Raw genomic sequence first — 27,588 nt, 5'->3', positions numbered from 1 at the left:
GTTTGGAGCCAGGCGCTTAGAGGATGGGGAGCAGTTCACCTGGGGAACGCCCTGGTGCAGGATTGGAGCTGGGTGCCTGGCATGGGGCTGAGATCTGGGTCAGGGTTGTCCAGGGGCTTAGAGAACAGGCAGCAGTGCACCTGGGGGACTGCCTGGTGCAGGGTTTGCCCCAGGGACCCACCCCCCATGTCTGTTCATGTAGGTCCTACGTAAACGTATTCTTACAGCATAGAAAGGTGCAAGGGGCTGTGATGGGGGGCAGAGGATTCAGGTGGATGCTGTGTCTGACTTAGAACATTTACCTACACCTCCTGCTAGTTAGCTGAGGAGCAAAACTGCTCCTCTAGTAACACTGGGGGCCCAGCTCACCATCAGCGCAGCTTTGTGCTGGTACCCAGAGTCTTCTGCCCCCCCCCCCCGCACACGTGATGGGCTCTGGCTCTGCCCAGCAGGGGTCACAGTAGGGGCGTCTCCCCCCCCAAATGAGAGCCACAGCTCTGTGCCTGGCCGTTCTGTATTACACAGCCCTTGGGCCAGTGACCAGTCGGACACTCACAGCAGAGATCCCGGTACAGTCCCTCCGTGGGGAGGGGGCCCCCCCACAGTTCCCCCTGCACCCCCTCCCACAGGCCGGGAGGGAAAGGTAACGCGTGCACGACAGCCCACCAGCTGCCAGCAGGGCGGGGCTGTCGGGAGCCACCCCTGGGGGAGCCGTGTGCCTGCAGGGAGCACAGGGAAGAGAGCCGGGGGCATCTGCCTAGAGTTTCAGAAGGGGGTTGGGGGGGCCATTAGTGCCTGCAGTAATGGGGGTTCAGTGGGGGCCCCCAGCTGAATGTGGGGGTGGGAGGAACCATAAGCCGGGTGCCGGTCTAGGGGGTCCCCTCCCCCATATTTCCCACCACCCCCCTGGCCAGCAGGGGAGGTCCCCCAGTGTGAGGTTAATCCCTGGCTCTCCCTGGCCCCAGGGTCAGACCAGTGTTCCCGGGGGGTGTCTCTCCGCATCCAGGGGGGGGCCCAGCCCAGGAGAGGGGGGGCCGGATGCGTCCGGGTACAGGAGGTCTGCAAAGGGTCTGCCAGACAGCAGCAGAGAGACAGACGGACGGACAGACAGACAGATGGGGGAATGAGGACGGACAGGAGGTGGAAGGACAGACAGAGATGGGGGGAGGGAGAGAGAGGGAAAGAGATTAGCCAGAGAAGGCAGAGGCTGAAGAAACAGCACAGTCCCCTTCCCCGGACGCCTGGGTCCCTTGCTCCCTCTCCCAGACCCCCAAGGTCACTGCTACTCCCCCTCCAGGGGGCAGAGCCGGACGCCTGGGTCCCTTCCCCACTGCTGCCCGGGGAGACCACCCCCAGGAGGAGAAACGACCTCCCAAGCCCTTTCTCCGGGGTAGCCCGGCTCCCAGCCCCCCTCCAGCACCCACCGGGGGGGATCAGGGCCGCCAACCCCCCCGAGGCCCGTACCTGCCCCGCAGCGGCTGCTCGACGTAGCTCAGTGAATGGGGCAGGCAGCCCCCCAGCTCTGGCCGGGAGTGGGGCTCGGGCCAGCCGCGGGAGGGGCCCCCTCTCCTGTCCCGGGCTGGGGGCGGGACACCCCCTGCCGCCCCGGCATTGCGCAGGTACCAGTTCCGGAGCCCCTCCAGGGCCAGGGCCTTGTGCGCGGGGTGGGGCGGGCGCCGAGGGGCGGGTGGCTGCGGCTGGCTCTGGGGAGGAGGTCCGCAGGACTTGGCGCGCCCCACCCGGCGCGGCAGGGGGTTCTCAGGGTACCCCCAGCTGGGAGGCAGGGGGGCATCGCGGCGTGACAGGTGGTCCCCGCCCGGCCAGCACTGGCGCTCCAGGTAGTAGTCCAGCAGGATCTCGGCATAGGGAGGCCGGGGGGGGCTGCGGCCAGGGGGGTCTTCGGGAGGGGCCCCACGCTCAATCAGGGCCTCGGAGCTGTTGCTGCGGCGGGTGCGGGCGGCGAAGGGCGGGGGGGCCCGGTCGGCACTGGGGTCCCGGCTGGGGGGGCCCAGCTGCAAGTCCTGGCTCCCAGACCACTGCTGGGTGGCAGGGGGGACGTCTGGCCTAGAGACAACAAGAAGAGACAGGGTAGTGAAGGGTGGGGCATGGCAAGCCCCAGATTCACCCCCCAGCCCTGTCCCCCAGGTCCTGACCCACTCCTGCTCAGCAAGAGGGGACCCTGTGCTCCAAGCTTGGATGGAAAGCCGAGGCAGGGAATCACCGGGGGTGGGGATGTTCTCCCAGGGGGAGAGGCTGGACACTGGAGCACAGGGAGTAATTATGGAGCCCTCTCCCCAGGGGCACAGGCCGGGTGCTGTGGGGGGTCACTGGGGGGCTCTCCTTGGGGGCAAAGGCTGGGTGCTGGGGGGGGTCTCCCTGGGGGGCTCTCCCTGGGGCACAGGGGTTGGCTGTCCTGGTACCTGACGCTCTGGCCAGCGCTGCAGAGGCTCCGGCTCAGGACGGGGGTGGCCGGGACGCTGCGCCCCTCAAAGCTGGACACGCTCCGTGGCAGTGTTCGAGTCGGGCTGTGGGGAGCAAAGGAACCTGAAACCGCTGGGCCCAGCTGGCCAGGGGCTGAGCCAGGCCTGGGGTTTGCTGGGGGGGCAGCTGGGGCAGGGAAGGGGGCAACGGGGCTGTACCCACCTGGTGGGGCTGGCGAGTGAGCTGCGGCGGCTGGGGGCCCCCCCTCCAGGCTCTGTGGGGGGCACTCGCCAGCCGGGCCGGCGCTGGGGGCTGCCAGACACAGCGCACAGGTGAGCTCGGCTGCGGGGGGGTGAGGGGCGATTGGGGCCCCCCTTGAGCAGCTGCAAACTGTGAGGGTCTCCTGGGGAGAGAACACAAGGCAAGGGATGGAACCCAGGAGTCCGGGCTGCCAGCCCCACTCCCCTGCACCGCAACCACCACACTCCACAGATCTCCCCATCCCACCCTGCCCCAACCCCGACATCTGCTCCCAGAGCCAGGGGAGAACCCAGGAATCCTGGCTCCCAGCTCTAACCACTAGCCCCCATGCCCCTCCCAGAGCCAGGGGAGAACCCAGGAGTCCTGGCACACTTACCATTCTCGTGACTGGCTGATTCGGAGAGGGAGCTGTTCTCGGGGGTGAAGGCCTCACCTAGGGGGGTGGGGAATAGGGAGATGGGGGTCAGTCCCCTACACAGCCCCCTGGTGCGCCCCCCCCAATATCTCTGGCTTGCTGGGATGGTGAGTGGCTGTCGGGGTCAGGGGGAGGGGCAGACTGGGGTGTCTATGGGGCTGGGGAGGCATTTGGAGGGTCCAGGGGGTCAGACGGGGAGAGGAAGGTTTGGGGACCCCAAGGGGCTGCAGGGGGTCTGAAGGGAGGGGCCGGGCTGCAGAGTTGTCGGGACGGGGGTTGGGGGGGAACCGGCCGGGCCGCTCACCAATGGCTCCGCGGGGCACTCCCAGCCAGGCCCGCGTCTCCCCAAGCTGCCCCTCCAACTCCCGCAGGCGCTGGGCCGCCTCGGCCTGGACCTGCCGCCGCCGCCGCCGCTGCTGGTCCGAGAGCTCTGGGGCCAGGGCCAGGCGCCCGGCTGCTTCCACCACCTGCCGCTGCAGGGCCAGCTCCCGGCACAATTCCCACGCCAGCGCCTGGGGGGCAGAGCGGTACCCCACATCCAGCCACTGCCCCCCAATGCCCACGCCAGCGCCTGGGGGGCAGAGCGGTACCCCACATCCAGCCACTGCCCCCCAATGCCCACGCCAGGGCCTGGGGGGCAGAGCGGTACCCCACATCCAGCCATTGCCCCCGAACGCCCACGCCAGTGCCTGGGGGGCAGAGCAGTACCCCACATCCAGCCACTGCCCCCCAGCACCCAGCCCAGCCCCCACACCAGTGCCTGGGGAGACAGAGCAGTACCCCACATCCAGCCACAAACCCCCACAGCCCCTGCAGTCTCACCTACAAGCCCCCCCCCCAACTCCCCAGTTCCCGGCACAGTTCCCACGCTACCCACAGGAGCAGACCCACTCCCGGCCCCCTCCTTCCCACCCCCCGGCTCCGTCCCCCACCCCTTCCTCACCTCGGCGGCAGGTCCCTGGGGGGTGGGCGGTGCTCTCCTTCGGATGGGCTGGGGTCTCTCCCCTGGCTCTAGCGGGTACTCAGGGGGCAGCTTCCCTGTCAGCTCCTAGGGGGGCAGGGCAGGGCAGGGCAGAAGCATTAGGAGAACAGCCTACTGCCGCCGCACAGCTCCCAGCAGGAGAGACCGACGGGTAACGACCCACTGCAGGGGTTAACAGAGCCAGCCCAAGTTCACGGAGCTGCACCCTTAGGTCTGAGGGGGCGGGGAGGAACAGCAGGGCGGCGATTCAAAGCTGGGAAGTGGAGAAGATAACAACCTACTGCCGCTGACTGAGGAACGAGGAACAACCTACGCGAGCTGCACAGCTACTGGGGCTGTGCCCAGGGATACAGGAGCACCACAGGGCGAGGCTCCAGGCTGCACCTTTGGGAAGGGCTGGAGACCAGGGATAACAACCTACTGCCGCCGATGGGCTGCAGCAGGGTAAGAGCCACCAATGACTGCTCAGCTGGGGGTATTGCACCCTCAGGTCCGGCGGGGCCAGGCTGGGTCTGAGTCCCCCTGTGTGGGGGCAGCCCAAGACCACTGGGAAAGGCGGGAGATGGATAAGAGCCTACTAGTGCTACGCAGGTGGCGGCCAGGCAGGGCTGGGGGTGAGGCAGCCTGGATACTCACAGCCTCCTGCAGACACAGCCGGCGCAGCTCGGCCACCCGCTGCCCCAGCGCCTCCCGCAGACCCCGCTGCCGGTCCAGCAGCTCTTGCAGCCGCAGCCGGACGCCGGGGTCCCGCACCAGCACATCTGTGGGGGAGGGGAGGAGACAGGGTCAGAGGTCATGGGTGGGAGGCAGGGGCCTTAGCTGGGAGGGGAAAGGGCAGGTGGGGGCAGGGGCAGAAGGGGGATGGGGGTGTGCTTGGAGGAGTCAGGCACTGAGTGGGGGCAGGGCCAAAGGCCAGGGGGTGGGGCCATTACCTGCAGAGCTGTAGCTGGAGGTGAGGAGCTGCCCTTTGACCTCCATGCTGGGGGCAGGTGGCAGCGTGGGGGCACGTCAGGCTGCCCTGGGAGCCATGAACCCCCAACCTCTGCAGCACAGGGGGAGAGAGAGAGAGGGAGAGTGAGGGGGAGCCAGTCCCCACAGCCCCCACCTGACACCCCGCCAATGCCAACAGAGGGGCTGCCCTGCACCCAACATGTCCAGGAACCCCCCAGTCCCTCCCCAGCTAAACTAGGTCCCCCGCATTCTAATCACCAGCCCCCACTGCCCTCCCAGAGCTGGGGAGGGAACCAAGGCCTGGCTCCCAGGTCCCTCCCACCATCCCATGCTGGTGTGGGGGGGGTCCCCAGACTGGAGCAGGAGCCAGCTCACCACACTGCAGGGGACCCCTGCACCTCGCCGCAGCCGGGAGCCAGATTCGGCCCATGGGCCGCTGGTTCCCCACCCCGGCCCATGACGCCCCCCCACCACTACAAAGGGATGGGGTGGCCAGGGGCCTGGGACCCCAACCGTAGGGAGCCCCAGGGCTACCAGAGGCCTGGGGCAGGACCCAGTGCAGCCAGGGGGCCTTGAAGAGGGGCTGGAAGGGGCCGCAATGGACCCAGGCGTCCGGGGCGGGGAGAGGCTCTGTCGAAGTTTCTCGGGACTCTCCGGGGACAGCAGCGAATTCCCGTCCCAGGAGGGTGGCGGGCCGGGCGCTCAAGGGGCTGCGGTTCGGCAGCCGGGGGGGGGACACCGGAGGGCCTTGCGACACCCCACCCCCACACGCCCCCGCGCCCGCCGGGCTCCGGGCAGGACCGGACAGGTCCCCTCCGAGGATACTCACCGCAGCCGTTTCCTGCTACCACCCACCCCGCCGTCCCAGCCCGGAGCTTCCGCCCCCTCCCACTCCAGGAGAGAACCCAGGAGTCCGGCCCGCCGCCCCTCCCCCACTCGGCCCCCCGCCCCCTCCCCGAGCCAGAGGGGAACCCAGGAGTCCGGCCCCCGAGTCCACGCACTCCCGGGCTCCGGTTTCTCCCCAGCTACGGCCGAGCTCAGGCGGGGCCGGGGGCGCTGAGGGGACAGCAGCCCCGCGGGCGCCCACTACAATCCGGAGCGGCTGCGACCAGCCCCGCCCCCGCCGTTGACTTCGTCCCACGAGCGGAAAACACCCGAGTTCGCGGCTCGGCCCGGGGGCCCCGTGGGAGGGGGAGCAGCCGGGGAGGGAGCTCCTCGGCCGCCCAGGGCGGGACTTCGGGGACTCACCGGGCCGGGACCCCCACGCGAGACCGGTCCGCTGGAGCCGGGAGCCAAGTGCCGCGATCCGGGCCTCCGCGGCAGCGGGGGCGGGGCCGCGCCTTTAACCCCTGGCGTGCCGGGGCCGGCGGGACTGACAGGCAGCCGGGGACACACCTGGGGACAGGTAACCAGGGACACCCCGCCCAACACAGGCAGCCAGGGACACACTGCCCAATACAGGCAGCCAGGAATACAGCCAGGGACACCCCGCCCAACACAGGCAACCAGGAATACACCCAGGGACACCCCGCCCAACACAGGCAGCCAGGGACACCCCGCCCAACACAGGCAGCCAGGAATACAGCCAGGGACACACCCTGGGGACAGGTAACAGGGTACACACCGCCCAACACAGGCAACCAGGAATACACCCAGGGACACCCCGCCCAACACAGGCAGCCAGGAATACAGCCAGGGACACACCCTGGGGACAGGTAACAGGGTACACACCACCCAACACAGGCAACCAGGAATACACCCAGGGACAAGCAACCAAGCACACACTGCCTGGACATGCAGACAAGTACAGACAGACAACGCCACCTCCAGGGACCGACAGACAGGTACACACGCAAGACCAGTAGCCAGGGACACACCATTGGCGACAGGCAGACAGGGACACACTGCCCAACGCTGGTAGCCAGGGACACACTGTAGGACCAGGCAGGCAGGTGCACATCACCCGGGACAGGCAGCCAGGGACACGTGGCCTGTGGCCAGCGCTCTGGTCATGCAACCAGAAACACACGACCTGGGCTCCACTGTCCCTGCCAAGGCAGCCTGACCTGCACACCCAGGTGCACCTCTTCCCCCCAGAGCCACGCGACACACACCCCAGGGCCGTGCACACACTGACCTCTCCCTCTCACACATACACAGGCACACACAAGCAAACACGGAGTAACACACACGGCAGCAATGGGTACCCAAGCCAGCACACGCTGGCACGTACGCAGATTAACATTGGGCAACACCCAACACCTAGACAAGGAACCACGTGTTAACAGCAACAGTCACCCATGCTACCTCCAAAACCAGGTCACACACACTAACACACCAGCACTCCAACACAGGCTAACACAACAGCACAGTGCAAACACAATGGCAGCCACACACAGCAATGCAGACTGGGACAAACACAACACACACATTTCAACACCTTTCCTCTGGATAACACCCACAGGAGGAAACACACTAGGACGTTGTCATAGTGGGCCCACACTAACAACTAGACCAAGTAACACACACCTAATCCACAACAACACACACATCCAAGAACAAGGAAATAACACTAACACACACAGTGACTAACACACGTACACACAGAAATGATCAGACACCCTAACACACCCATGCAAGCCACACATACCCCCGAAGAACCCAGGCATCCGGGGGAATGGTCCTCCTCTCCTCCCAGTGCTGCAAGGGTTAAACAGCCCGGAACCCCACTATACTCAGGAGCTCCCCCCGATGTATTTGGGGACCCCCATCAGATGGCCAGGGGCCTGGCTGCGCTGCCCCACACCATGCAGGGCTGAGGGGGACATTCCATATGTTCCTGGCTGTACACTGGGGTCCAGCCCCACAGCACCCCAGGAACGCCCCGTAGTGTATCCCCACTGCCCCCCCCCGCTCTCTGGTGCTACCCACAATGCCCAGCCCCCAGCTCCACTCCCACAGTACAGCCCCCCAAGGTGCCAGGGGAAAGCACCCCCCAGTGGTACCCCACCACCATGTGCCTCACAGGACTCCCATGCTGGGCCAAGCAGCCCCTGGGCAGAGGGGCCCCAGTCGCCCCCCTGCCCTGGCAGAGAGCTGCTGACAGGTTTGATGCCAGACAAGCCGGGACAGGATGCACACCTGGACTCACCAGGACTTCCTGTTCAAGGAAACAGGGACACTGACCCCAGAAAACGGAACTCGCCCCCCCCGCGTTTTTCCCTTCCAGTGGCTCTTCCCCAGCTGCACTGCCCCTGCGGCAGGTGCATCTCAGTGCTGCATGAGCGTTCTCAAAGCAGCGTTATATGCAGCTGTTCCACAGCTGCCCTGCCCCAGAAATAGCTGCATCTCAGCTTCAAGCAAGCCCTCTCAAAGCAGCATTATGTACGGCTGTTCCCCAACTGTCCCCCTATTCTAATCACCAGACCTCACTGCCCTCCCAGAGCCAGGAGAGGACCCAGGAGTCCTGGCTCCCAACCTCAGAGATAGTTGCAACATACTCTTCCAGCTAATGACCCAGTGTACTTTCACACCTCTGTCAAAAACACAAGGACACCGGTGGCACCAGTCTGACCGGCTGTCTGCATTCCTGAGCCCTGGCATAACCAGCCCAGGAATGATTCACCTAGCAGAAGGCAGCCAGGACTCCTGGGTTCTCCCCTCAGCTCCAGGAAGAGCATGTGGTCAGGTGGATTAGAGCATGGGGTTAGGGGGGCAGGACTCCTGGGTTCTCTCCCTGCCACCAGGAGCAGTGTGGGGTCTAGTGCTCAGTGGGGACTAGGAGGCAGGACTCCTGGGTTCCCTCCCCAGCTGGAGGCAGGGCAGGGCAGGGCACTTCTTCCCGTTTTCCTGACGCTCATTGAAATGGGGATTACAAGGTGGTAGTGGCTGGAGCACAATCAGCTGACTCCAAAGCCGCTTAGGGGCCAGAGACAATCCCTGGGTGAGGCCCAGGCCTGGGCCCCTCCAACTATTGGTGGGCGAGCCGCCCTCCTCGGTGCTGCAAGGGTTAAATTCCCTTCCCACAGAGACCAGGCCAGCCCCGATCCCATCCGCAGCAAACTCACCATGTGCCACAAAACAGATCCCACGGCCACGCCAGAGCCTGGTTCTCTCCCCCCAAGAGTCCCGGCTGCCTGCTCTAACCACCAGCCCTCACTGCCCTCCCAGTCCCAGGGAGAGAATCCGGGAGCCCTGGCTCCCAGCCCCTGTTCTCCGCACTAGAAGCAGCCGCCCCATGCCCGTTTCCAGCTTAGGTCACGCTGGTCTCTAGCCCAACCGCTCCGACACAGACACCGCTCCCCGCCCCCGGGAAGCGCTGGCCAGCCGCGGGAATGCAGCTGAGTCTGGGGGGCAGCGGAGCAGCTCACACCCAGCTCAAAACATATTATCGCTAACCTCTGCCAAACGCCCCACTCCCCGCCCCCGGCTGCCGGGGAGCACCCCACACCGCCCCCCAATGCCCGGCCCAGCCTCCCGGGGAGCGACCCCTGCCCCCCAATGCCCGGCCCCGCCTGCCGGGGAACGCCCCACACCACCCCCCAACGCCCGGCCCCGCCTCCCGGGGAGCGCCCCACACCGCCCGGCCCCGCCTGCCGGGGAGCGCCCCCTGCCCCCCTCTCACCTCTCCCCGTTGCTCTGTCGGCGGGGGGACGCCCCGCTGCCCCCCAGCCGCGCTCCGGCTCGGTGCGGCTGTTTCAGCAGGCGGGGGTCGCACAGGCGGACGGCGGCGGGTGGCTACTGGGCCAATGGGCTCGGGGGACAGGACAGGCGGCGGCACATTGTCCCCGGCCGGGTGTAGCCCCCGCCCCCGCGCACCCTGTTCGCCTGCTCCGGAGGTTAACCCTTGGGGCGCCGGAAGAGCTGGAGGGGCGGGGCGGGGCGGGGCGTCGGGGGGCGGCAGGGGGTACACAGCACCCGGAGCGACACCCGCCTGGCAAACGACAGAGCCACAGACGCACAACGCCCTCCCCCGGACCCACAAGGACACAACCCCCCCGCCCCACGCTGCCGGGCCCGGCGCCCCGGCACACACGTACTGCAGCTGCTGCACCGCTGGGCGCGCAGCGACACAACCGCACGGCCCAGGACCACCGAGACACAACACAACACAACGCCCCCCCCCCCGCCGGCCGCGCCAGCCGCTAGCCGTCAGCGCCCCACGCAACCCCCCGGGGCGGCGGGACACGCGGACACACCCCGCAACCCGGGGCCGGGCCAGGGCAGAGCGACTCCTGCCGGCCGCCCCGGGAATCGCACCCACGGCTGCGGGCTGCGCAGGTCTGGCGGGAGTCTGGGGGGGGGAGCCCCGGGTTGGCGGGGGGGTGGCGGGAAGCTCCGGGGGGCGGGTAGGGCTGGGCTGCAGGCTGGGAGTGCGGAACACCGGCCGCGCGCGTCTCGGGTGCCCCCCTGCCTCCCCCCGGCCGGGCTGGGGGTGTATCCCGGCGTGATGTCATTTCCCTTGGTGATCCCCCCCCCCGCCGGGATGAGGCAATAATTCTCCGCCGGGTGTTTATCTGCTGCGATCGGGGCTCGGGGGGCCCCGAACCGGAGCCAGCGCCCCCCCCCCCCACCGGAGCCGCCTCCCCCCTCCCGGCGCCCCGGGCCGGGCCTCCTCCCCGGCGCCTGCGGGGAGGAGGATGTCGCATGGGGCGGGGCAGGGGGCCCGGGACCCCGACCCCCAGCGGGCCCCCCCGACTGTCTACGTACTGCTGGAGGGACCCCGCACGGCCGAGACCGTCCAGGTGCTGAGGTGAGGGGGGCAGGGACCCCCGGTACCCCCGGTACCCGTTCATATCCACCCGTGTCCCGGCACCTCCTCGCTATCCCCGCCCCGCACCCCTGTAGCTAGAGGTACTCTCCGGTACCCTCCGGTACTCCCCGGTACTTCTCCGTACACGCTGATACGCCCCATCCCTCGGAGGCTCCCCGGTACTCCTCCGTTCCCGGGCCCGCCCGGTACGCCCGTGTCCCCCAGCGCCCCTCCCCCAAGAACCTCCCCTTTTCTCCCTGGTGGCCCCCATCCCTCCCCTGGTGCCTTTCCTGTCTCAGCCTCCCTCCCCCAGGGCTCCCTCTAGGCTGAGGGGAGGGTGGGAGCTGGACAGCCCCCCAATATCGGCTCCCCAAGGGCACAGAACCCCTCCCCGCAGCTCAGGGGGTGGGATGTACTGAACATCCACATATCCAGTGTGGGGCACCAGCAGGGTGGGGGGGCAAGGCTGTGGGGCGCCCAGGCGGGGTGGGTAGGGGGCAGTAGGTCAGCCCTCAGGGGCACCCACAGGGTGGGGGGAGCCCAGGCCCCAAGGCACAAGGGTGGTGCCGGAGAATGTGGCTGGGTCACAGACACCCCCCCGAGCTGCTCTACTTGGCCGTGCCTGGGCACGAGGGGGTTTGTTCAGGGGACACCTCCCACGGGGGCCCCAAGTCTCTGCCTGCTCCTGGAGCTGAGTGTGAACTCTGCCCCAGCACTGGGTGGGGAGTGGGGCCTAGTGGTTAGAGCTGGGGGGGTGACAGAGAAGCATGTTCTCTCCCCAGCATGGTGCCTGGAGGGGGCTACAGAAGCAGAGCCCTCTGCCCTCTCCAGGGTGCTCTCTGGCCCCAACCCCCCAACCCCGGCTCCAGGGTCCATGTTGCTTACCCCTCGGTCTAGTTAATGATCCCTGGAGCAGTGGAAGGGGCCCCAGGGGCTGGTCCACAAAAGTCAGCCTGTGAATTGGGGACAGGGTTGATCCTGGGGCCCTGGCATCCAGCAGAACCCCAGCCCTAACCCCTGGGCCCCACTGTCCTCCTGGGGCCAGGGAGAGAACCCAGGAATCCTGGCACTGGCAGCCCCCTGCACTAACCCGGGGCTCCCAAGAGCTGGCGCCCTGCTCTGGGCTGGAGGGTCTGGGTCAGGCTGGTCCCTGCAGGAAGGAGGGAGCTGTGCATTTCCAGGAGAGTGGAGGGGGGCACTGGGGGAGCCCCAGGCCAAGGGGAGCCGAGCCCCCCTCCTCCATCCCCATCACTTCCTCCCCCAGTCTGCTGAGTCTGCGTCTTTCCAGGCCTCCAATTTCCTTCCTCCAGGGAGTCACAGCCCTGCCCTCCCCACAGCCCTGCCCCCCCACCCCATGTCCCTTTCACAGCCCTGCCCCCACCCGTGTCCTCCTCACAGCCCTGTGCCCCTCACAGCCCTGCCCGCAACCCTGTGTCCCCCTCACAGCCCCGTGCCCCTCACAGCCCCGCCTCCCGTCTCACAGCCCCTCCCCCATCTCAACAGCCCCGGCCAGTCCAGCCCTGACCCCTCACTCCTGACCTGCCCCACGCCATACTGAGAGCAGAGAGATGTGTCATGGGGGGTACTCATGACTGCAGTTTCTGGGGGACCAGGGGGATGTTTTAACCCCTGGAGGCCTGGAGCCTAAATTCCCTGGACCTTTTGGCCCTCAAGATGGAGTAGGGCTTGCGATGGGAGGTGGGGGAGGCAAAGCATCTGCAGAACCTCCTCCAAAAGGCCTGTCAGTTCCCCTCCCCCCAGAGCCAGAGAGAACCCAGGTGTCCTGGCTCCCAGCACCCCTGCTCTAGCCACTAGCCCCCACCCCCCTCATGCAGCTGGGGAGAGAACCCAGGCGTCCTGGCTCAGGGCCCCTTGTTTTGGGGCAGGGTGGTCATTAGAGGACTGTAGCGCCCCCTTCTGTTGGCCGAGGGGAGGACTTCTGGAATGTTGGCATGCCCCTTTAAGAAGGTGGGGCTGGGGCGGGGCCTTATCCCCCAGTGCTGCCCCCTGGTGGCCACTCTGAGTTTCGTGGTGTCCTTTATTTTTCCCTACTACTGTTGAAAGCCACATGCCCTGGGAAAGTCACGGTGGGGTCCCGTCGCACCCCAACTTCCCCAGTACCGCCCCAGCCCCCACGCCTCGCCTACACTGGGCCCTGGGGGGTGCGATCAGAGCTCGGCCATTGGCAGCCCCCCATCCCCCCAACCACTCACCCTGGGAGTGCTGGGTGTTCTGGGGTATCTCAGCTGGGGGCGGGGGACAGGACAGGTTGAGGGGCCAGGTCTCCCCCAGGCGCAGACCCCAGATCCAGCCAGGGGACCCCATGGGGGCAGTGAGTGGGTTCTGGGCCTGGCTGGGCGATTTGTCTGGGGGTCCACAGCCCTTGTCCCAGCGGCTGCGCCAGGTCACAGCTACGTCTACACGTGCACCCAACTTCGAAATAGCTTATTTCGATGTTGCGACATTGAAATAGGCTATTTCGATGAATAACGTCTACACGTCCTCCAGGGCCAGCAACGTCGATGTTCAACTTCGACGTTGCTCAGCCCAACATCGAAATAGGCGCAGCGAGGGAACGTCTACACGCCAAAGTAGCACACATCGAAATAAGGGAGCCAGGCACAGCTGCAGACAGGGTCACGGGGCGGACTCAACAGCAAGTCGCTCCCTTAAAGGGCCCCTCCCAGACACACTTTCATTAAACAGTGCAAGATACACAGAGCCAACAACTAGTTGCAGACCCTGTATATGCAGCACGGACCCCCAGCTGCAGCAGCAGCAGCCAGAAGCCCTGGGCTAAGGGCTGCTGCCCACGGTGACCACAGAGCCCCGCAAGGGCTGGAGAGAGAGTATCTCTCAACCCCCCAGCTGATGGCCGCCATGGAGGACCCCGCTATTTCGATGTTGCGGGACGCGGATCGTCTACACGTCCCTACTTCGATGTTGAACGTCGAAGTAGGGCGCTATTCCCATCCGCTCATGGGGTTAGCGACTTCGACATCTCGCCGCCTAACGTCGATTTCAACTTCGAAATAGCGCCCAACACGTGTAGACGTGACGGGCGCTATTTCGAAGTTACTGCCGCTACTTCGAAGTAGCATGCACGTGTAGACGCAGCCAGGGTGACCCCAGCTAAGAGATTTCTGCCAGGACCCACTAGATCTCAACTTCTGCCTGCCCCCACTCAGAGATCTGGGATCCCAGCAGCGGCTCCCCAGCTGGGATACAGGAGCAATCAGGGCAGGCAGGTGGGTGGGATCCAGAGATGAAAGAATCTGGGTTCTCTCCCTGGTGCTGGGGGAGAGGGCCCTAGTGGTTAGAGCTGGACTCCCAGGTTCTCTCCGGGGTGTGGGAGAGGGGGATTGACTCAGCCCCTTGGAGAGAACTGTGCAGTGGGCGTGTGAGGGTGCCCTGTGGGGATAAGGAAATGCTTTGGGGGCTGGGGGCTAGGAGGGGTCGGGCCACGGCTGGTTGGGAGCTGTGCAAACGGTGGCGTTTGTGGGACTAGCTGGAGCCCTGGGGAGGCCTGCGTCTTGGGGCCAGAGGGCCGGGGCTGTGGGGAGCTGCCTGGGGTTGGGAGGCTGTGTGTGGTAGTAGTGGGTGCTGGCGTGGTGTGAGGTGGTGTTGGGGGTGCTGTGTGTATTGTGCAGGGCTGTGGCTGAGATTATGTTTTGTGGCTGTGTGCTGTGGGGCGGGGTGTGGGGCTGTGTGTGTGGTTGTGTGGTGGGGTTGTGCATTGGGGTGTGGTTGTGTACTGTGGGGCTGTGCGTGTGTGGTTGTGCGTTGGGGGAGTGTGCGAGAGGAGGTATAATGAGACGGAGCTGTGTTGTGTTGTGTTGGTGCTGAGCAGGGAAGGTTGTGGTACCGGGGAAGGAGGGAGGTGCATCCTGGAGAAGTCACGGCGTTGTGTTGGGGGGGACAGAAGGGGATTGTGTGTGTGTTGCATTCTCTGGACTATTGGTCCTGGACCTGCATCGCCCCAGAGCAGCCACTTTTAGGACCCACAACCCCACTGCTTAGGGCCCCTTCTCTGCATCCACCCCAAACCAGGGAGGGCCCCCAGGCCCTCTGTGGTTGAGGGAGTCACCCCTGCCCCCCACTTCTAGCTGCCTGGCGGCTTCACACAGGGAGGGGCGGGGAGCAGCCAGTTGGGGGCGCTCGTGAACACCTTGTGACCCTGGCGGCCAAGACCAATGCCTCCTGGAGAGGCCACACTGTGAGAAATTTGCACGAGGGCCTCACACGAGGATTCACGCTCGCCCTGTCCTCCCCCTGCCCCAGCCTGGAGTCCTTGCTCCCCGAGTCGGGCATCGTCGCGGACATTGACTTGGAGAGCGTCTTCTCACTGGCCAGCGACAGCTTCTACGAACTCAAGAGTCAGCCCCTCTCTGGGAGGTAAGGTGGCCGTCTTGGGCGTGGCCACCTTTGATCTGGGAGGGGCTCACAGGGCCCCTCTCTTCACCCTGCCCTGGGGCGGTCCTCAGGGTTGCGAGGACCCCAGCACCCCCCCATGGCTGGGGGGGTCCCACTGCCTGGCCCAGCCCCCCCCCGACTGCCAAGGGGTGGAGAAGGGGGAGCTGGGGTCCGTCCCCCACTTATTCTGTCCCCCCCCGTGGGCCCAACCCCCCCAGGCTGACTCCAGGATATCTTTGATATGGGCCTGCAGAAATGGCCCCTCCCACCCCTGTGGGGCCCTGGGGCCGGTGAACTCCATGGGCGGAGTTGCACTAGTCACCCCCATGCACTGGGGGGGGGTCCTAAATATGGCAGCTGCAGGTGCCTAAATCTGGGCCTGGCACGCGCCCCCATTTGGACCCTCCTGAGCCGGGGGCAGGGCAGCCAGTTCGCCCCCTCCCCATAAATACAACACAAGAGTCCAAAGACAGAGTTGCTGTGGGGGAGCCCTGGGCTGGGGTGCTGCAGGTCGGGAGTGAGGGGCACTGGGGGGTTGGAAATCAGTGGCCCCCCCCTTCTGTTTGTCCTGTTCTGGAATGTGCTGAATCATGGGGGTGGAGAAGGGGGAGGGGCAGGAGCAGGAAAGGGCAGGAGGGGCGGGTGGCAGGCTGGGAGCGGGGCGGTGGGGGAGGGCTGGGGGTCTGTGCGGGGGAGGGGCGGGTGGCAGGCTGGGAGCGGGGCAGGGGGGAGGGCTGGGGGTCTGTGCGGGGAAGGGGCAGGTGGCAGGCTGGGAGCGGGGCGGGGGGGGAGGTCTGGGGGGTGGGGAAGGGGGATGATTCTGGGCACCCCCATCTCTAACCCTCTCTGTCTCCCTGCCCCCCACAGCCCCCCGGCTGCCCCCCCGCACTCCCCGGGGGACCCTCCAGGCCCCAGCATGTCGTCTCGGGTGCTGCTGCGGCAGCAGCTGATGCGGGCGCAGACCCAGGAGCAGGAGCGGCGGGAGCAGCGGCAGGCGGCCCAGTTCGTGCCCCCCAGCCCTGCACCCCCCACCCCGGCCATCTCCGTCAGCAGCCCCCTGCCCCGCCCCCCTGCCCAGGTCCCCGTCGAGGTGCTCAAGGTGAGAGCTGGGGGCCCGGCTGGCTCGGGGGGTGGGGAAGGGGGCAGGGGCCGGCCCTCCGGGGCTCTGGGCAGGGGGGGCTGGTTCACCCCAACAGCCCTTGTTGTGCCCCCAGGTCCAGACACACCTGGAGAACCCCACACGGTACCACATCCAGGAGGCGCAGCGCCAGCAGGTGAAGCAGTACCTCTCTACCACCATGGGCACCAAGCTGGCTGCCCAGGCGCTGGCGGCCCCCGCCCACTCCCCCCAGGCGGCCTCGGCTTCCGAGCCCCACAGCCTGCCCCCCCGGCAGCCAGCCACATCAGGCCCCGGCACCGCCCCCAACAGCCCTATGGCCATGCTGCACATCAGCTCCAACTCAGAGAAGGAGGTGAGTTCCCCCCGCCGCGCCCCGAATCCCTGCCCCACATCCAGTCCCCCCGCCGTGCCCCGAATCCCTGCCCTACAACCAGTCCCCCCGCCGTGCCCCGAATCCCTGCCCCACTTCCAGTCCCCCCGCCGCGCCCCAAATCCCTGCCCTACAACCAGTTCCCCCGCCGCGCCCCAAATCCTTGCCCCACTTCCAGTCCCCCTGCCGCGCCCTGAATCCCTGCCCCACAACCAGTTCCCCCGCTGCGCCCTGAATCCCTGCCCCACTTCCAGGCCCCCCACTGTGCCCTGAATTCCTGCTCCACATCCAGTCCCCCTGCCACGCCCCGAATCCCTGCCCCACTTCCAGTCCCCCCGCCGCACCCCAAATCCCTGCCCCACTTCCAGGCCCCCCCCGTGCCCTGAATTCCTGCTCCACATCCAGTCGCCCTGCCATGCCCCTAATCCCTGCCCCACTTCCAGTTCCCCCACCGCGTCCCGAATCCCTGCCCCACATCCAGTCCCTCCGCCGCGTCCCGAATCCCTGCCCCACTTCCAGTTCCCCTGCCGCGCCCCGAATCCCTGCCCCACTTCCAGGCTCCCCACTGCACTCTGCATCCCTGCCCCACATCCAGTCCCCCTGCCACACCCCAAATCCCTGCCCCACATCCAGTCCCTCCGCTGCACCCCGAATCCCTGCCCCACATCCAGTCCCCCTGCCACGCCCCGAATCCCTGCCCCACATCCAGTCCCCCTGCCGCGCCCTGAATCCCTGCCCCACTTCCAGTCCTCCCACTGCACCCCAAATCCCTGCCGCACATCCAGTCCCCCCACTGTGAGCCGAATCCCTGCCCCACATCCAGCCCTCTGCCCCAAGTCCCTCATCCGCCCCCACCCCTTCCCTTCCCTCCCCCGTGCCCTCATGCTAACCCCAAAACCCCTCCCCACACACTGCGCTTGCAGAGAAGCCCCATCCCCTCCAGTGGGGCACTGGGGGGTCAGGGATTTGGGAAACCCTGGGAAACACCTGTAATGAACCCATCCCCCACTCCTCCAGATCGATGATGTCATTGATGAAATCATCAGCCTGGAGTCCAGCTACAATGATGAGATGCTGAACTATATGCCTGTGGATGGGGGGCTGCAGCTGCCCAGCACGGTAATAGGGGGCTAGTGGGGGGCTTGTAGGTCACAGCTAGGACTGGGGGAAGGAGAACGCTGCCCCTTTAAGATTCAGGGGAAGTGGAGGGCGGGTCTGGACTCTGCCCCTTTAAGGGCAACCAAGTAGTTTGGAATAGGGCCCCTTTGAGGCAGACTGTGCTTGGCTGGCCAAGCTTCCTCTCCATTAAGGGCCGCAGGTATGGGTTTTGAGGCTGCCCCTTTAAGGCTGACTGGGATGGCGGGGGCGGGGGGGGAAATGAAACAGGCTCCACCCCTTTAAAGGCACCTGTATAGGTGGGCCCATTTGTTCCAGGACTGACCATTGCCCCTTTAAGGCATCCAGGGAGGCAGCAGCTGGGTGGCACAGCACCCCTGTAGGCCAGGAGGTGTCACTGCCCCACAACCCACTGTAAACCCTTGTTTCCCGTGCAGCTGCCAGTGGCCGGGAACCTGCTGGGGATCTACAACAGCTCTGGGGGCACAGACTCAATCGTCCCCGTCAGCAACTCCTGCCCTGCCGACCTGCCCAACATCAAGACAGAGTTGTCAGGTACGGCCTGGACACTGGGGGCACCGTGCTACGGGTGGGGGGAGGGGCAGCAGGCGGCACTCTCCCCTTCCTGACAGCTGTCCGTCTGTCCATCCGGCTGACACGCTCCCCTCTTCCCTGGCTGCAGAGAACGAAGCCAAGGCGCTGATGAAGGAGCGGCAGAAGAAGGACAATCACAACCTCAGTGAGTGCCGCCAGTGGGCAGCTCCTTCTTGGGGGGCTGCAGTCTGGGGGGGGTGACAGGACACCCCATCACACACAGTAGGGAACCTGAGTCATGGTGGCATTGGCTAGGGGAACTCCCAGCAGCATGAAGCTAGAGAAAAGGGGTCACCGATCGTGGCGAGGGAAAGAGGGGTAATGGGCTGGACGGTGCCAGGCGGACACCAGGCATCTGAGCCGCTGCTTCTGTCCCGCAGTTGAAAGACGGAGACGGTTCAACATCAATGACCGAATCAAGGAGCTGGGAACCCTCATTCCAAAATCCAGTGACCCGTAAGTTGGGGGGATAGTCCCCCCGCTCTCACCACCAGCTCCCCCTTTTCCTCCTCCCCCAGCTGGGGCTAGAACCCAGGAGTGCTGACTCCCTGCCCTCTGCCCCCAGGGAGATGCGCTGGAACAAAGGGACGATCCTGAAGGCCTCAGTGGATTACATCCGCAAGCTGCAGAAGGAGCAGCAGCGCTCCAAGGAGATGGAGCTGAGACAGCGCAAGCTGGAGCAAGCCAACCGCAGCCTGCAGCTCCGGGTGCAGGTCAGCTGGGGGGCTGGGCAGGGGGCGCTCTCCCCTGGCAGCAGAGCCGGGTGCTTGGGGGATGTGGTGGGGCTGGGAATGGGGTGGGGGCTGGGCAAGGTACTCTCTCCCCTGGCAGTAGAGCCGAGTGCTTGGGGGGTGCCGTGGGGCTGGGAATGGAGTGGGGGCTGCATAGGGGCTGCTCTCCCTAGCTGTCAGAACTAGGCACTTGGGGGGCACCATGGGGCTGGGAACAAGGCAGGGGGCTGGGAAGGGGCTGCTCTCCCCTGGCTGACACTTGGGGGGTGCCATGGGGCAGGTGAATCTGTGGGGGCGCTCTGCCAACGACCCCTTCTCCCCTCCACAGGAGCTGGAGATGCAAGCCCAACTGCACGGCCTGCCTCTCACCTCGCCGGTGGCGCTGCTGTCCCTGGGCGGGGAGGGGGAGGGTGCCAAGCCAGAGGACCCTGGCCCCTCTTCATTCCTGGGGGGCCCCTCATGCACCCCAGATCCCGCTGCCTCCGCCACCTCCCTCCTGGACCTTGCCTTCACCACGGAGGAGCTGGGCGAGGCCAGGCTGGGATTCCCCCTGGGGCTGGGGGCTGATGGGGGCCTGGAGGACATTCTCATGGAGGACGGGGGGCCCCTGTCACCCCTGGGGGCCTCCGACCCCCTGCTCTCATCCCTCTCCCCCGGCGCCTCTAAGGGCTCCAGCCGCCGCAGCAGCTTCAGCATGGAGGAGGATTCCTGATCCTGGCCCTGCCCCTCTGGGGTGGGAGGAGACAGGGAAGCCACGCCCATCAGGCCCCGCCTGTCTCCAGGCTCCACCCCCTCTGTCATAGTCTCTCCAAGCTCCTACTTTTCTTTCCAGGTCCATCTCAGGATGCTGGCCCACTGCTCTTTCTCCATTGATAGCGCCCCAGGCTCCTAAGTCCTTCCCCCTCAGCTCAAGCTCCGCCCCATTGTATAGGCCACACCCCCTCTGTCTGTGGGCAGCACCGGAGTCCCAAAAGCCCCACCCCCGCCTCAGGCTGCACCCCTTTTGGCTGGAGGGACTGGCTTCTGTGTCAGACTCTACCCTGTTGAATAGATCCCACCCCTTTGCCTAAAGCTCTGCCCCTTCTCCCAGTTAAGCTCCTCCCCATTATGTAGGCCCCTCCCCTTGTCTGTTTCCAAGCTCCACCCCTTTTCTAGCCCCTTTCTAGCCAGACTGTCTCTTTCCCACAAACCACGCCCCTTCTCTCAGGCTCCACCCCTTCCCTTCACACTTCTGCTCCCTGCATTGTTTTCTTCCTTAATGGGTGACTCCTCCCCTCTTCCCCCTGCACAACTTGTGTGTGGAGCGGCTGGTTAGCCCCCCCCCCACTGCCTGTGCGGGGTTTGGGGGGCTGTGTAGTCTCTCCTCAGCTGTCTGTGTATGTTGGGGTGTTTGTGATTTGTGGGGGGCCTATTCCCCACAGCTGGGTTACTAGTAGGGTTCATCCGGACACACACTGTGAGCAGAGCCATTCACCCCCAAAACCTTAGAGGTACAGAAGGGGGGTGCGTTCCTTGAGGGATGTCATCCCTTCCCCAGGGGGCAGTGCATCTGTCCTGTGGGAGGGGGTGTTCCTGTTTTCAGCTTCTGCCGAGGGTGTACCCCCACAACAGGCTTCCTGCAGGAGGGCTGTGGAGGAGGCATCTCCAGGCTAAAGATGGGGTTATGTTAGTAAATGGGGTATGGGGCCAATCACAAAGGTGCCCCAAAATGTTGGGGGGAATAAAAAGGTTTGCTCCTTCAGAAAATGGGGTGCAGCGGGCATGGCACAGCAGTACACCAAAGCCAGTGTGCCCAGAGGAGCAACCAGTGGGGTCTCTCCCTTTGGTGGGGGGGGCCTGCAGAATAGCTTCCAGTCACCTCCTGTGGCTCCCTTGACACGTCTGCTGTCTGGGGGTGGGGGGATGGCCCACTGGCTGCAATCTTCCATTGATGCCCCCCACAGTGCAGGAGGGGAAGTTCCCTGCAGAGTGCGGTTCTGTTCTGGAGAGCAAGAGTGTGTGGAGGGGTCCTGTCTCTTGTGGGGGACTCAGGCAGACGGGGGCATTTTGTAAAGGGTTTTGTTTTATACAAATCCTATTTTGTTTTTGTTTTGTAAGAGACAATGATAACCCTTTCCTGGGCTGTACGACGCTGGGGCTTGGGGGGTTCCCATGGACCCTTCCACACCCCTTGCCCAGCCACTGGCCAACGAGCTCTATGGCTGTCTTTGGGGTGCAGCTGAAGGAACCCTCTGAGTCCCCCAGCTGGCTGCAGGGCACTGGGACTGGAGCAAGGTCCTGTCTCCTCCAGGGCCAAGGGGGAAGGGGTGGAGCAATCTGAGGGGTGGCTGACAACAGGAGGGGGAGATTTGGGGGGTGGGGTGCTGCATAGCAGAGGGGGAGGCTGGGTGGCCTGGAGGAAACGGGGCAGCTGGGTGGAAGGGGGCAAGGGGAGCTGTCCCTGAGGGGTGTGGAAGGGGCCAGCCGCCTGTTGGGGTGACCGTTGGGTTATGTTTGGGGGAGCTGGCTCTGACCCCAACTCTGCCTTGGCCCCCACCCTGGTTTTGTACCAAGCCATGGAAACAATATTCGCTCTGAGACGCTTATAAATAAACCTGCACCACTGACAGTTTTGTAACGCCAACCTGTGTCCAGAGGCTGACTGGGCGTCTCCTTCGCTCTCTCAGGCTGCGGGGGCACTGGGGGCACGTGTGGGCGCTGGCACAAGGAAATCAGCTTCTCTGGGGTCGAGGCAAGCAGGAGCTGGGGCAGCTGGTGGGGAGGGCTGAGCCCTGCCAGAGCACAGGAAGGCCATGAGCTTGGCTCCTTCTGCACTTGGCGGACCTGGTGAATGGGGGTGGTTTGGTGGCAGAGTCCGGCCAAGCCCATCCAGCACCCTGCCACCTTTCCCCCACTTCTGCTCTTCCTCTAGGCCGGGCCACTTGGCCTCAGAGCCCCTGGTGAGTCCCACTGAGCCAGATTCACCTCCAGGGCTGGCAGAGCAGCCAGGGCTGGGCAAGGGCAACCACCCAGGGTGCCCTGGGCAAGAGGCAAGGAGCAGGGCAGGCCGAGGGTGCAAGGCCATGGAAGAGGGGATCCCAGAGCTGTGGGGGCAAGGGGGGGAGGCACCGCCTCTCTGGGAGCAGGCTAACTCTGACCTGGGAGGTTTTAGCATCCTGCCCCTGTTGGGGGCCCCGGCAGCCCCAAGGGCGGGCACACAGCGGGATCCCCCCTCTGCCCTGCACGCACACAGCGGGACCCCCGGACACTGCTCGCACACAGCGGGATTCACCCCCCCCCAACCACTGCGCGCACAGCGGGATTCACCGCCCCCGCAAGCACTGCACGCACAGCGGGAAATCCCCCCCCCCAGCACTGCGTGCACAGTGGAATTCACCCCCACCCAAACACTGCGCGCACAGCGGGATTCACACACCTCCCCGGGCACTGCGCCCACAGTGGAGTTCACCCCCCCCCGGCACTGCACGCACAGCGGGATTCACACACCCCCGGCACTGCACGCACAGCGGGATTCACCCCCCCCGCCCAGCACTGCGTGCACAGTGGAATTCACCCCCACCCAAACACTGCACGCACAGCGGGATTCACACACCTCCCTGGCACTGCGCCCACAGTGGAGTTCACCCCCCCCCCCCGGCACTGCACGCACAGCGGGATTCACACACCTCCCCGGGCACTGCGCCCACAGTGGAGTTCACGCCCCCCCGGCACTGCACGCACAGCGGGATTCACCCCCCCCCGCCCAGCATTGCGTGCACAGTGGAATTCACCCCCACCCAAACACTGCGCGCACAGCGGGATTCACACACCTCCCCGGGCACTGCGCCCACAGTGGAGTTCACCCCCCCCCGGCACTGCACGCACAGCGGGATTCACACCCCCCCCGGCACTGCGCCCACAGTGGAGTTCACCCCCCCCCGGCACTGCGCGCACAGTGGAATTCACCCCCACCCAAACACTGCGCGCACAGCGGGATTCACACACCTCCCCGGGCACTGCACCCACAGTGGAGTTCAACCCCCCCCCCCCGGCACTGCACGCACAGCGGGATTCACACCCCCCCGGCACTGCGCCCACAGTGGAGTTCACCCCCCCCCGGCACTGCACGCACAGCGGGATTCACCCCCCCCGCCCAGCACTGCGTGCACAGTGGAATTCACCCCCACCCAAACACTGCACGCACAGCGGGATTCACACACCTCCCTGGCACTGCGCCCACAGTGGAGTTCACCCCCCCCCCCCCGGCACTGCGCGCACAGCGGGATTCACCCCCACCCGGGCACTGCGCGCACACAGCGGGAGCCCCCCCGGCACTGCGCGCACAGCGGGACCCCCCCTCGACCCGGGTGCAGGAGCCGGGAAACTGAGGCACGCCCGGGATCTGCTTACGACGCGCCGCGGTGGCTAAACCCCAGCGGGGCGGGTGAGCGGGCGGGAGGCGACGCAGCGGCCATGGTAATTAGCCCGGGGTCAATAGGGTCACGGGGTAATTAGCGACGGGGGCCGGGCCATCGGCGTTAATCACGTGACCCAGTAATCGGCCCCGGGGGGAGCTCCAGGGACACAGCTTCGTCACTAATGACATGTTAATTAATGATCTTTAAGGGCGATGGGGGAGGGGGCGCTGGCCTCCGCCTTGGAGGACCAAAGAAGGCGACACTCCCCTCCAGTGTCCCGATAACCCCCCACTTCCGGTACGTAAGGAGGCGCTCTGTCCCTCAAGGCTCTACTGCCTCCACTTCCGGTCTGGGAGGCGACGCTCTTCCTTCTGCGCTGTTTACAGTTCTATGGTACTCACTCCCGTGGTGCAGGCGACGCTCTCTCCTTCCCACCCGCCCCTCCACGTCTCGCTGGTCGGCCGGTTCGGTCTGTGGGCCACACTTCCTGCTGACGCTCCCTCCCTACCCTCCGGGGCAGCTCTATGATCCGCCAGTAAAGTCGCCTCCGCCTGTGAAAGCCCGGAGGAGGGGAGTGGGTGTTTTTGCCCCCCGACAGAACGGAGCCGGAATGGGGGTGGGGTGTGAAGGGGCGGGGCTCGGGGAAGGACTGGATGGCTGGGGGAGGGGCTGCAGGATTAGGGAGGAGCTAATGGAGAAGGGGCGGAGCCAGGGGGCTGGGTGTGTGGCAGGGGCAGGAAAAGAGGCTGGAGGGGTGGAGCAGGGGCTCAGACAGACACTGACTCCCAGCCCCGACCCCACTAGCCCTGCCTGGGGCTTGCCTGGCCGATGGGGGGCGTATGGGGCTGGGGGTCAGTGTGGGGAGGGGAGGTGATGAATCGACCAGGAGTGGGAAGGGGCTGTGCCCAGGGAAGGCACGTGTGTGGGGGGGGTGGTCTCTGCCCTGCCCTGCCACCGCCTGCAGGTGTTGCTCCAGGACAGCATCTTCCCGCAGGAGCTGTCCAAGTTCCCGGGCTGGGGGGCAGCTTAGCAGGGCCTCTCTGCCCTTCAGGCTCCATGCTGCAGGGTGTGGGGCCTGCTCGGGGGGTCTCTGCCATGGCTCTGGGCCCCATGAATCAAACTCCAGGTGTTCTCCTGGCTTAGGGCAGATCCCACAGGGCGAGAGCAGAGATACAGGCCTGTTGCTCCCAGCTGGGGTGGGGGGACCCATGGGTAGGCTCTGGGGGGCCGAGGGAAGGCCCTGGACTGACCCCCTCAAGCCAAGGTCTCCCTGGAGCTGAACAAGGTGGCCAGGGCTGTGCCAAGGTGGATGATTGATTTGTTGACCGAGGAGCTGGGGAAGAGGGAAACACAATTACTAAGTATTAGTAAGGAGAAGGTAAGCCTGGAAGAAGCCTATGATAACCTGAAAGATGAAATGTTCAGAGTGAAAGAAGAGAGTGGTAGCATTTCACCTCTGAAAGAGGAGTTTACTCAGCGAATAGCAGATGCTGAAAAAAAGGTTCAGCTAGCATGCAAAGAGAGGGATGCAGCTAAAAAGGAAGTAAAGACGGTTAAAAAAGACTAAATTGCAATGAAACAGCTGAGCTGTTGAAGGAGACAGATGAGCAAATCAATGGATTAATGCAAGAAGGAGAAAAACTTTCAAAACAGCAGCTACACAATTCCAACATTATTAAGAAGTTAAGAACGAAGGTGAAGGAAAATGAAAATCCTAGAGCAAAACAGAGCAAAAAGATCAATGAGTTAGAAGAGGAGTTGCAGCATTTAAAACAGGTGCTTGATGGCAAGGAAGACATTGAAAAGCAGCATGGAGAGAACGTTAAACAACTGACCGGTGTAGTAGAGCAACAAGAGAAGGATCTGAGCAGACTTCAGGTCGATATGGAAGAGCTTGAAGAACGGAACCAAAGCGTTCAAGCAGCACTTGACAGCGTATACAAGGAACTTGCTGATCTTCACAAAGCTAATGCGCAAAGGATAGTGAAGCACGAGAAGCAGCATCAAGTCGTAAATTGAAAGCTAAGGAAGAACTTGGATTGGCCCAAGATGAGGCCTGCCAGCAGCAAGTGGCCTTAGCAGTTCTGGTGGCAGACTTGAGACTGGTGTTTCACGTGCTGAGCAGCAAGAAAGGAAGACTGTTTGCGCCAAGAAATTGGAGAACTGCAACAGAGACTCCAAGAGGCAGAGAATCAGAACCAAGAACTGAGCCAAAGTGTTACATCTGCCACCAGGCCACTTCTTAGGCAGATTGAAAATCTGCAAGCAACATCGGGAGCATAAACCTCATCCTGGGAAAAGTTAGAGCAGAACCTTTCTGACAGGTGTGGTGAATCTCAAGCCCTCCTTGCAGCATCAGTTCAGAGAGACAACGCTGCTGCAAGTATCAGAGGGGCAGCAGTGTTAGTCTGGATCTGTCGCAGCAACGAAGGGTCCTGTGGCACCTTATAGACTAACAGAAAAGTTTAGAGCATGAGCTTTCATGAGTTAACTCTGAAGAAGTGAGTTGACTCACGAAAGCTCATGCTCTAAACTTTTCTGTTAGTCTATAAGGTGCCACAGGACCCTTTGTTAACGCTGCTACAGAAGAACTTCTTTCCAATAAAGCTCAGTAGTCTTCCAATGAATCACAGAATAGCCTCTTGAGGCAGGAAAACAGTCACCTTCAAGCTCAGCTAGAAGCAGAGGGAGCCAGACTCAAGAAACTGGAATATGAAAACAGCAGGTATGAAGCTGAATTAGAAAACTTGAAACAGGAGTATGTGAAAACTCTTGATGAAGCAAAGAAAGAAAAGACGCTGTTAACCAGTCAGTTAGAAATGGAGAAGATGAAGACTGAACAAGAAAAAAAGAGCAATTTTTGTACAAGAAACTGTAAAGGAAAAGGAACGTAGATCATGTACCTTATCAACAATGGAAACTGTTTCAAGCACTCCAGCTCTGTCACGCTCACGTTCTATAAGTGGAGTTGATGCAGCAGGGCTTCAGGCATCCGTTCTTTCTCACAGTGATCCTCACGATCATTCCTTTGGGTCGCTGTCTACAAATGGGATCAGTCTATATGATGGTGTTAGGATGGGAGCAGGTTCAAGTATAACTGAAAACCTGCATTCACAGTTAAACCTGAAGGAAGGAGAGGAGAGATTTCTCCCCTGCAGCTGGAAATTGGAAACCTTGAAAGAAGTCGATCAATAATGGCAGAAGAGATGGTTAAATTAACAAAGCAAAATGATGAATTTGAAGAAAAGGTGAAGGAGATACGCAGCTAAGGGATTTGGATCGAAGGTATAAGACTATTCTTCAGATGTGTGGAGAGAAAGCAGAAGAGGCAGACGCACTTTGACCTGATCTTGAATATGTGAAAAATATGTACAAAACTCAAAGAGGTGAACTTTTAAACCAGACACAGCTAATTCCTGCTGAACTTGTAACTTTATAACAATGACATATAACAGCAAAGAGCATTGTTTACGTCAATTCAGAATTCAAATGCTGTGTAAAAATTGTATTATAAAAAATGGGATTCTGTTATAGAGTTCTCACGTGCGGGAAAACCTGTAACGCTTTAACAATGTCTAGTACTGTCTGCAGTTAAATTATTTGAAGTGGGTGAGCAGTGAGGTGGCAAAGTTTGCAGATGACACTAAACTGTTCAAGGTAGTCAAGACAAGGGCAGACTGTGAAGAGCTTCAAAAAGATCTCATCACGCTGAGTGATTGGGCAACAAAATGGCAAATGAAATGTAATGTGGATAAGTGTAAGGCAATGCACATTGGACAAAATAACCCCAACTGTACTTACAATATGATGGGGGCTAATTTAGCTATAACTAACCAGGAAAGAGATCTTGGAGTTATCATGGATAGTTCCTTGAAAACATCCATGCAGTGTGCAGAGGCTGTCAAAAAGGCAAATAATATGTTAGGTATTATTAAAAAATGAATAGAAAATAAGACAAGGAGTATCTTACTGCCCCTATATAAATCTATAGTACGCCCACATCTTGAATACTGTGTACAGATGTAGCCTCCTCACCTAAAGAAAGATCTCCTGGCACTGGAAAAG

The 27,588-nt window shown here is 63.4% G+C and overlaps 3 protein-coding genes and 1 pseudogene across 6 annotated transcripts in view; 3 read left to right on the top strand and 1 right to left on the bottom strand.

Moving 5' to 3' along the window:
- Positions 1-498: 498 nt before the first annotated feature.
- CCDC120 (coiled-coil domain containing 120) lies at positions 499-24,104 on the bottom strand. Of its 4 annotated transcripts, none has more exons than XM_075017472.1 (10): positions 23,925-24,104; positions 5,012-5,121; positions 4,716-4,840; positions 4,041-4,145; positions 3,402-3,609; positions 3,059-3,115; positions 2,644-2,824; positions 2,421-2,525; positions 1,465-2,064; positions 499-1,070 (listed from the first exon to the last, which is right to left on the bottom strand). In XM_075017472.1, the coding sequence occupies exons 2-10, from the start codon at positions 5,055-5,057 to the stop codon at positions 968-970; spliced, it is 1,530 nt and encodes a 509-aa protein (XP_074873573.1). In that variant the 5' UTR covers positions 5,058-5,121; positions 23,925-24,104; the 3' UTR covers positions 499-967. The 4 variants fall into 4 exon arrangements, with proteins under 4 accessions (XP_074873573.1, XP_074873572.1, XP_074873570.1 ...); XM_075017471.1 differs by lacking the exon at positions 23,925-24,104 and adding an exon at positions 23,516-23,548; XM_075017469.1 differs by lacking the exon at positions 23,925-24,104 and adding an exon at positions 9,655-10,133.
- On the top strand, positions 10,503-21,477 carry TFE3 (transcription factor binding to IGHM enhancer 3). The gene is made up of 10 exons (XM_075017461.1): positions 10,503-10,782; positions 15,064-15,177; positions 16,063-16,294; positions 16,410-16,667; positions 17,703-17,804; positions 18,239-18,356; positions 18,484-18,540; positions 18,776-18,851; positions 18,961-19,108; positions 19,455-21,477. Exons 1-10 carry the CDS (start codon positions 10,670-10,672, stop codon positions 19,836-19,838), a joined length of 1,602 nt encoding a protein of 533 aa, XP_074873562.1. The 5' UTR covers positions 10,503-10,669; the 3' UTR covers positions 19,839-21,477.
- Positions 23,489-27,588, top strand: part of SYP (synaptophysin) — a 22,753-nt gene continuing 18,653 nt past the window's right edge. Inside the window, exon 1 of the mRNA XM_075017558.1 lies at positions 23,489-23,581. Within this exon, the coding sequence (XP_074873659.1) occupies positions 23,579-23,581 (3 nt within the window). The 5' untranslated portion in view covers positions 23,489-23,578. The remainder of the gene's footprint in view (positions 23,582-27,588) is intronic.
- LOC142025064 (TATA element modulatory factor-like) lies at positions 24,833-27,259 on the top strand (annotated as a pseudogene).

The sequence above is a fragment of the Carettochelys insculpta genome, chromosome 22 (assembly GCF_033958435.1).
Source record: "Carettochelys insculpta isolate YL-2023 chromosome 22, ASM3395843v1, whole genome shotgun sequence".
NCBI classification, from domain to species: Eukaryota; Metazoa; Chordata; order Testudines; family Carettochelyidae; genus Carettochelys; species Carettochelys insculpta.
This window is presented reverse-complemented; position numbering and strand designations above follow the sequence as displayed.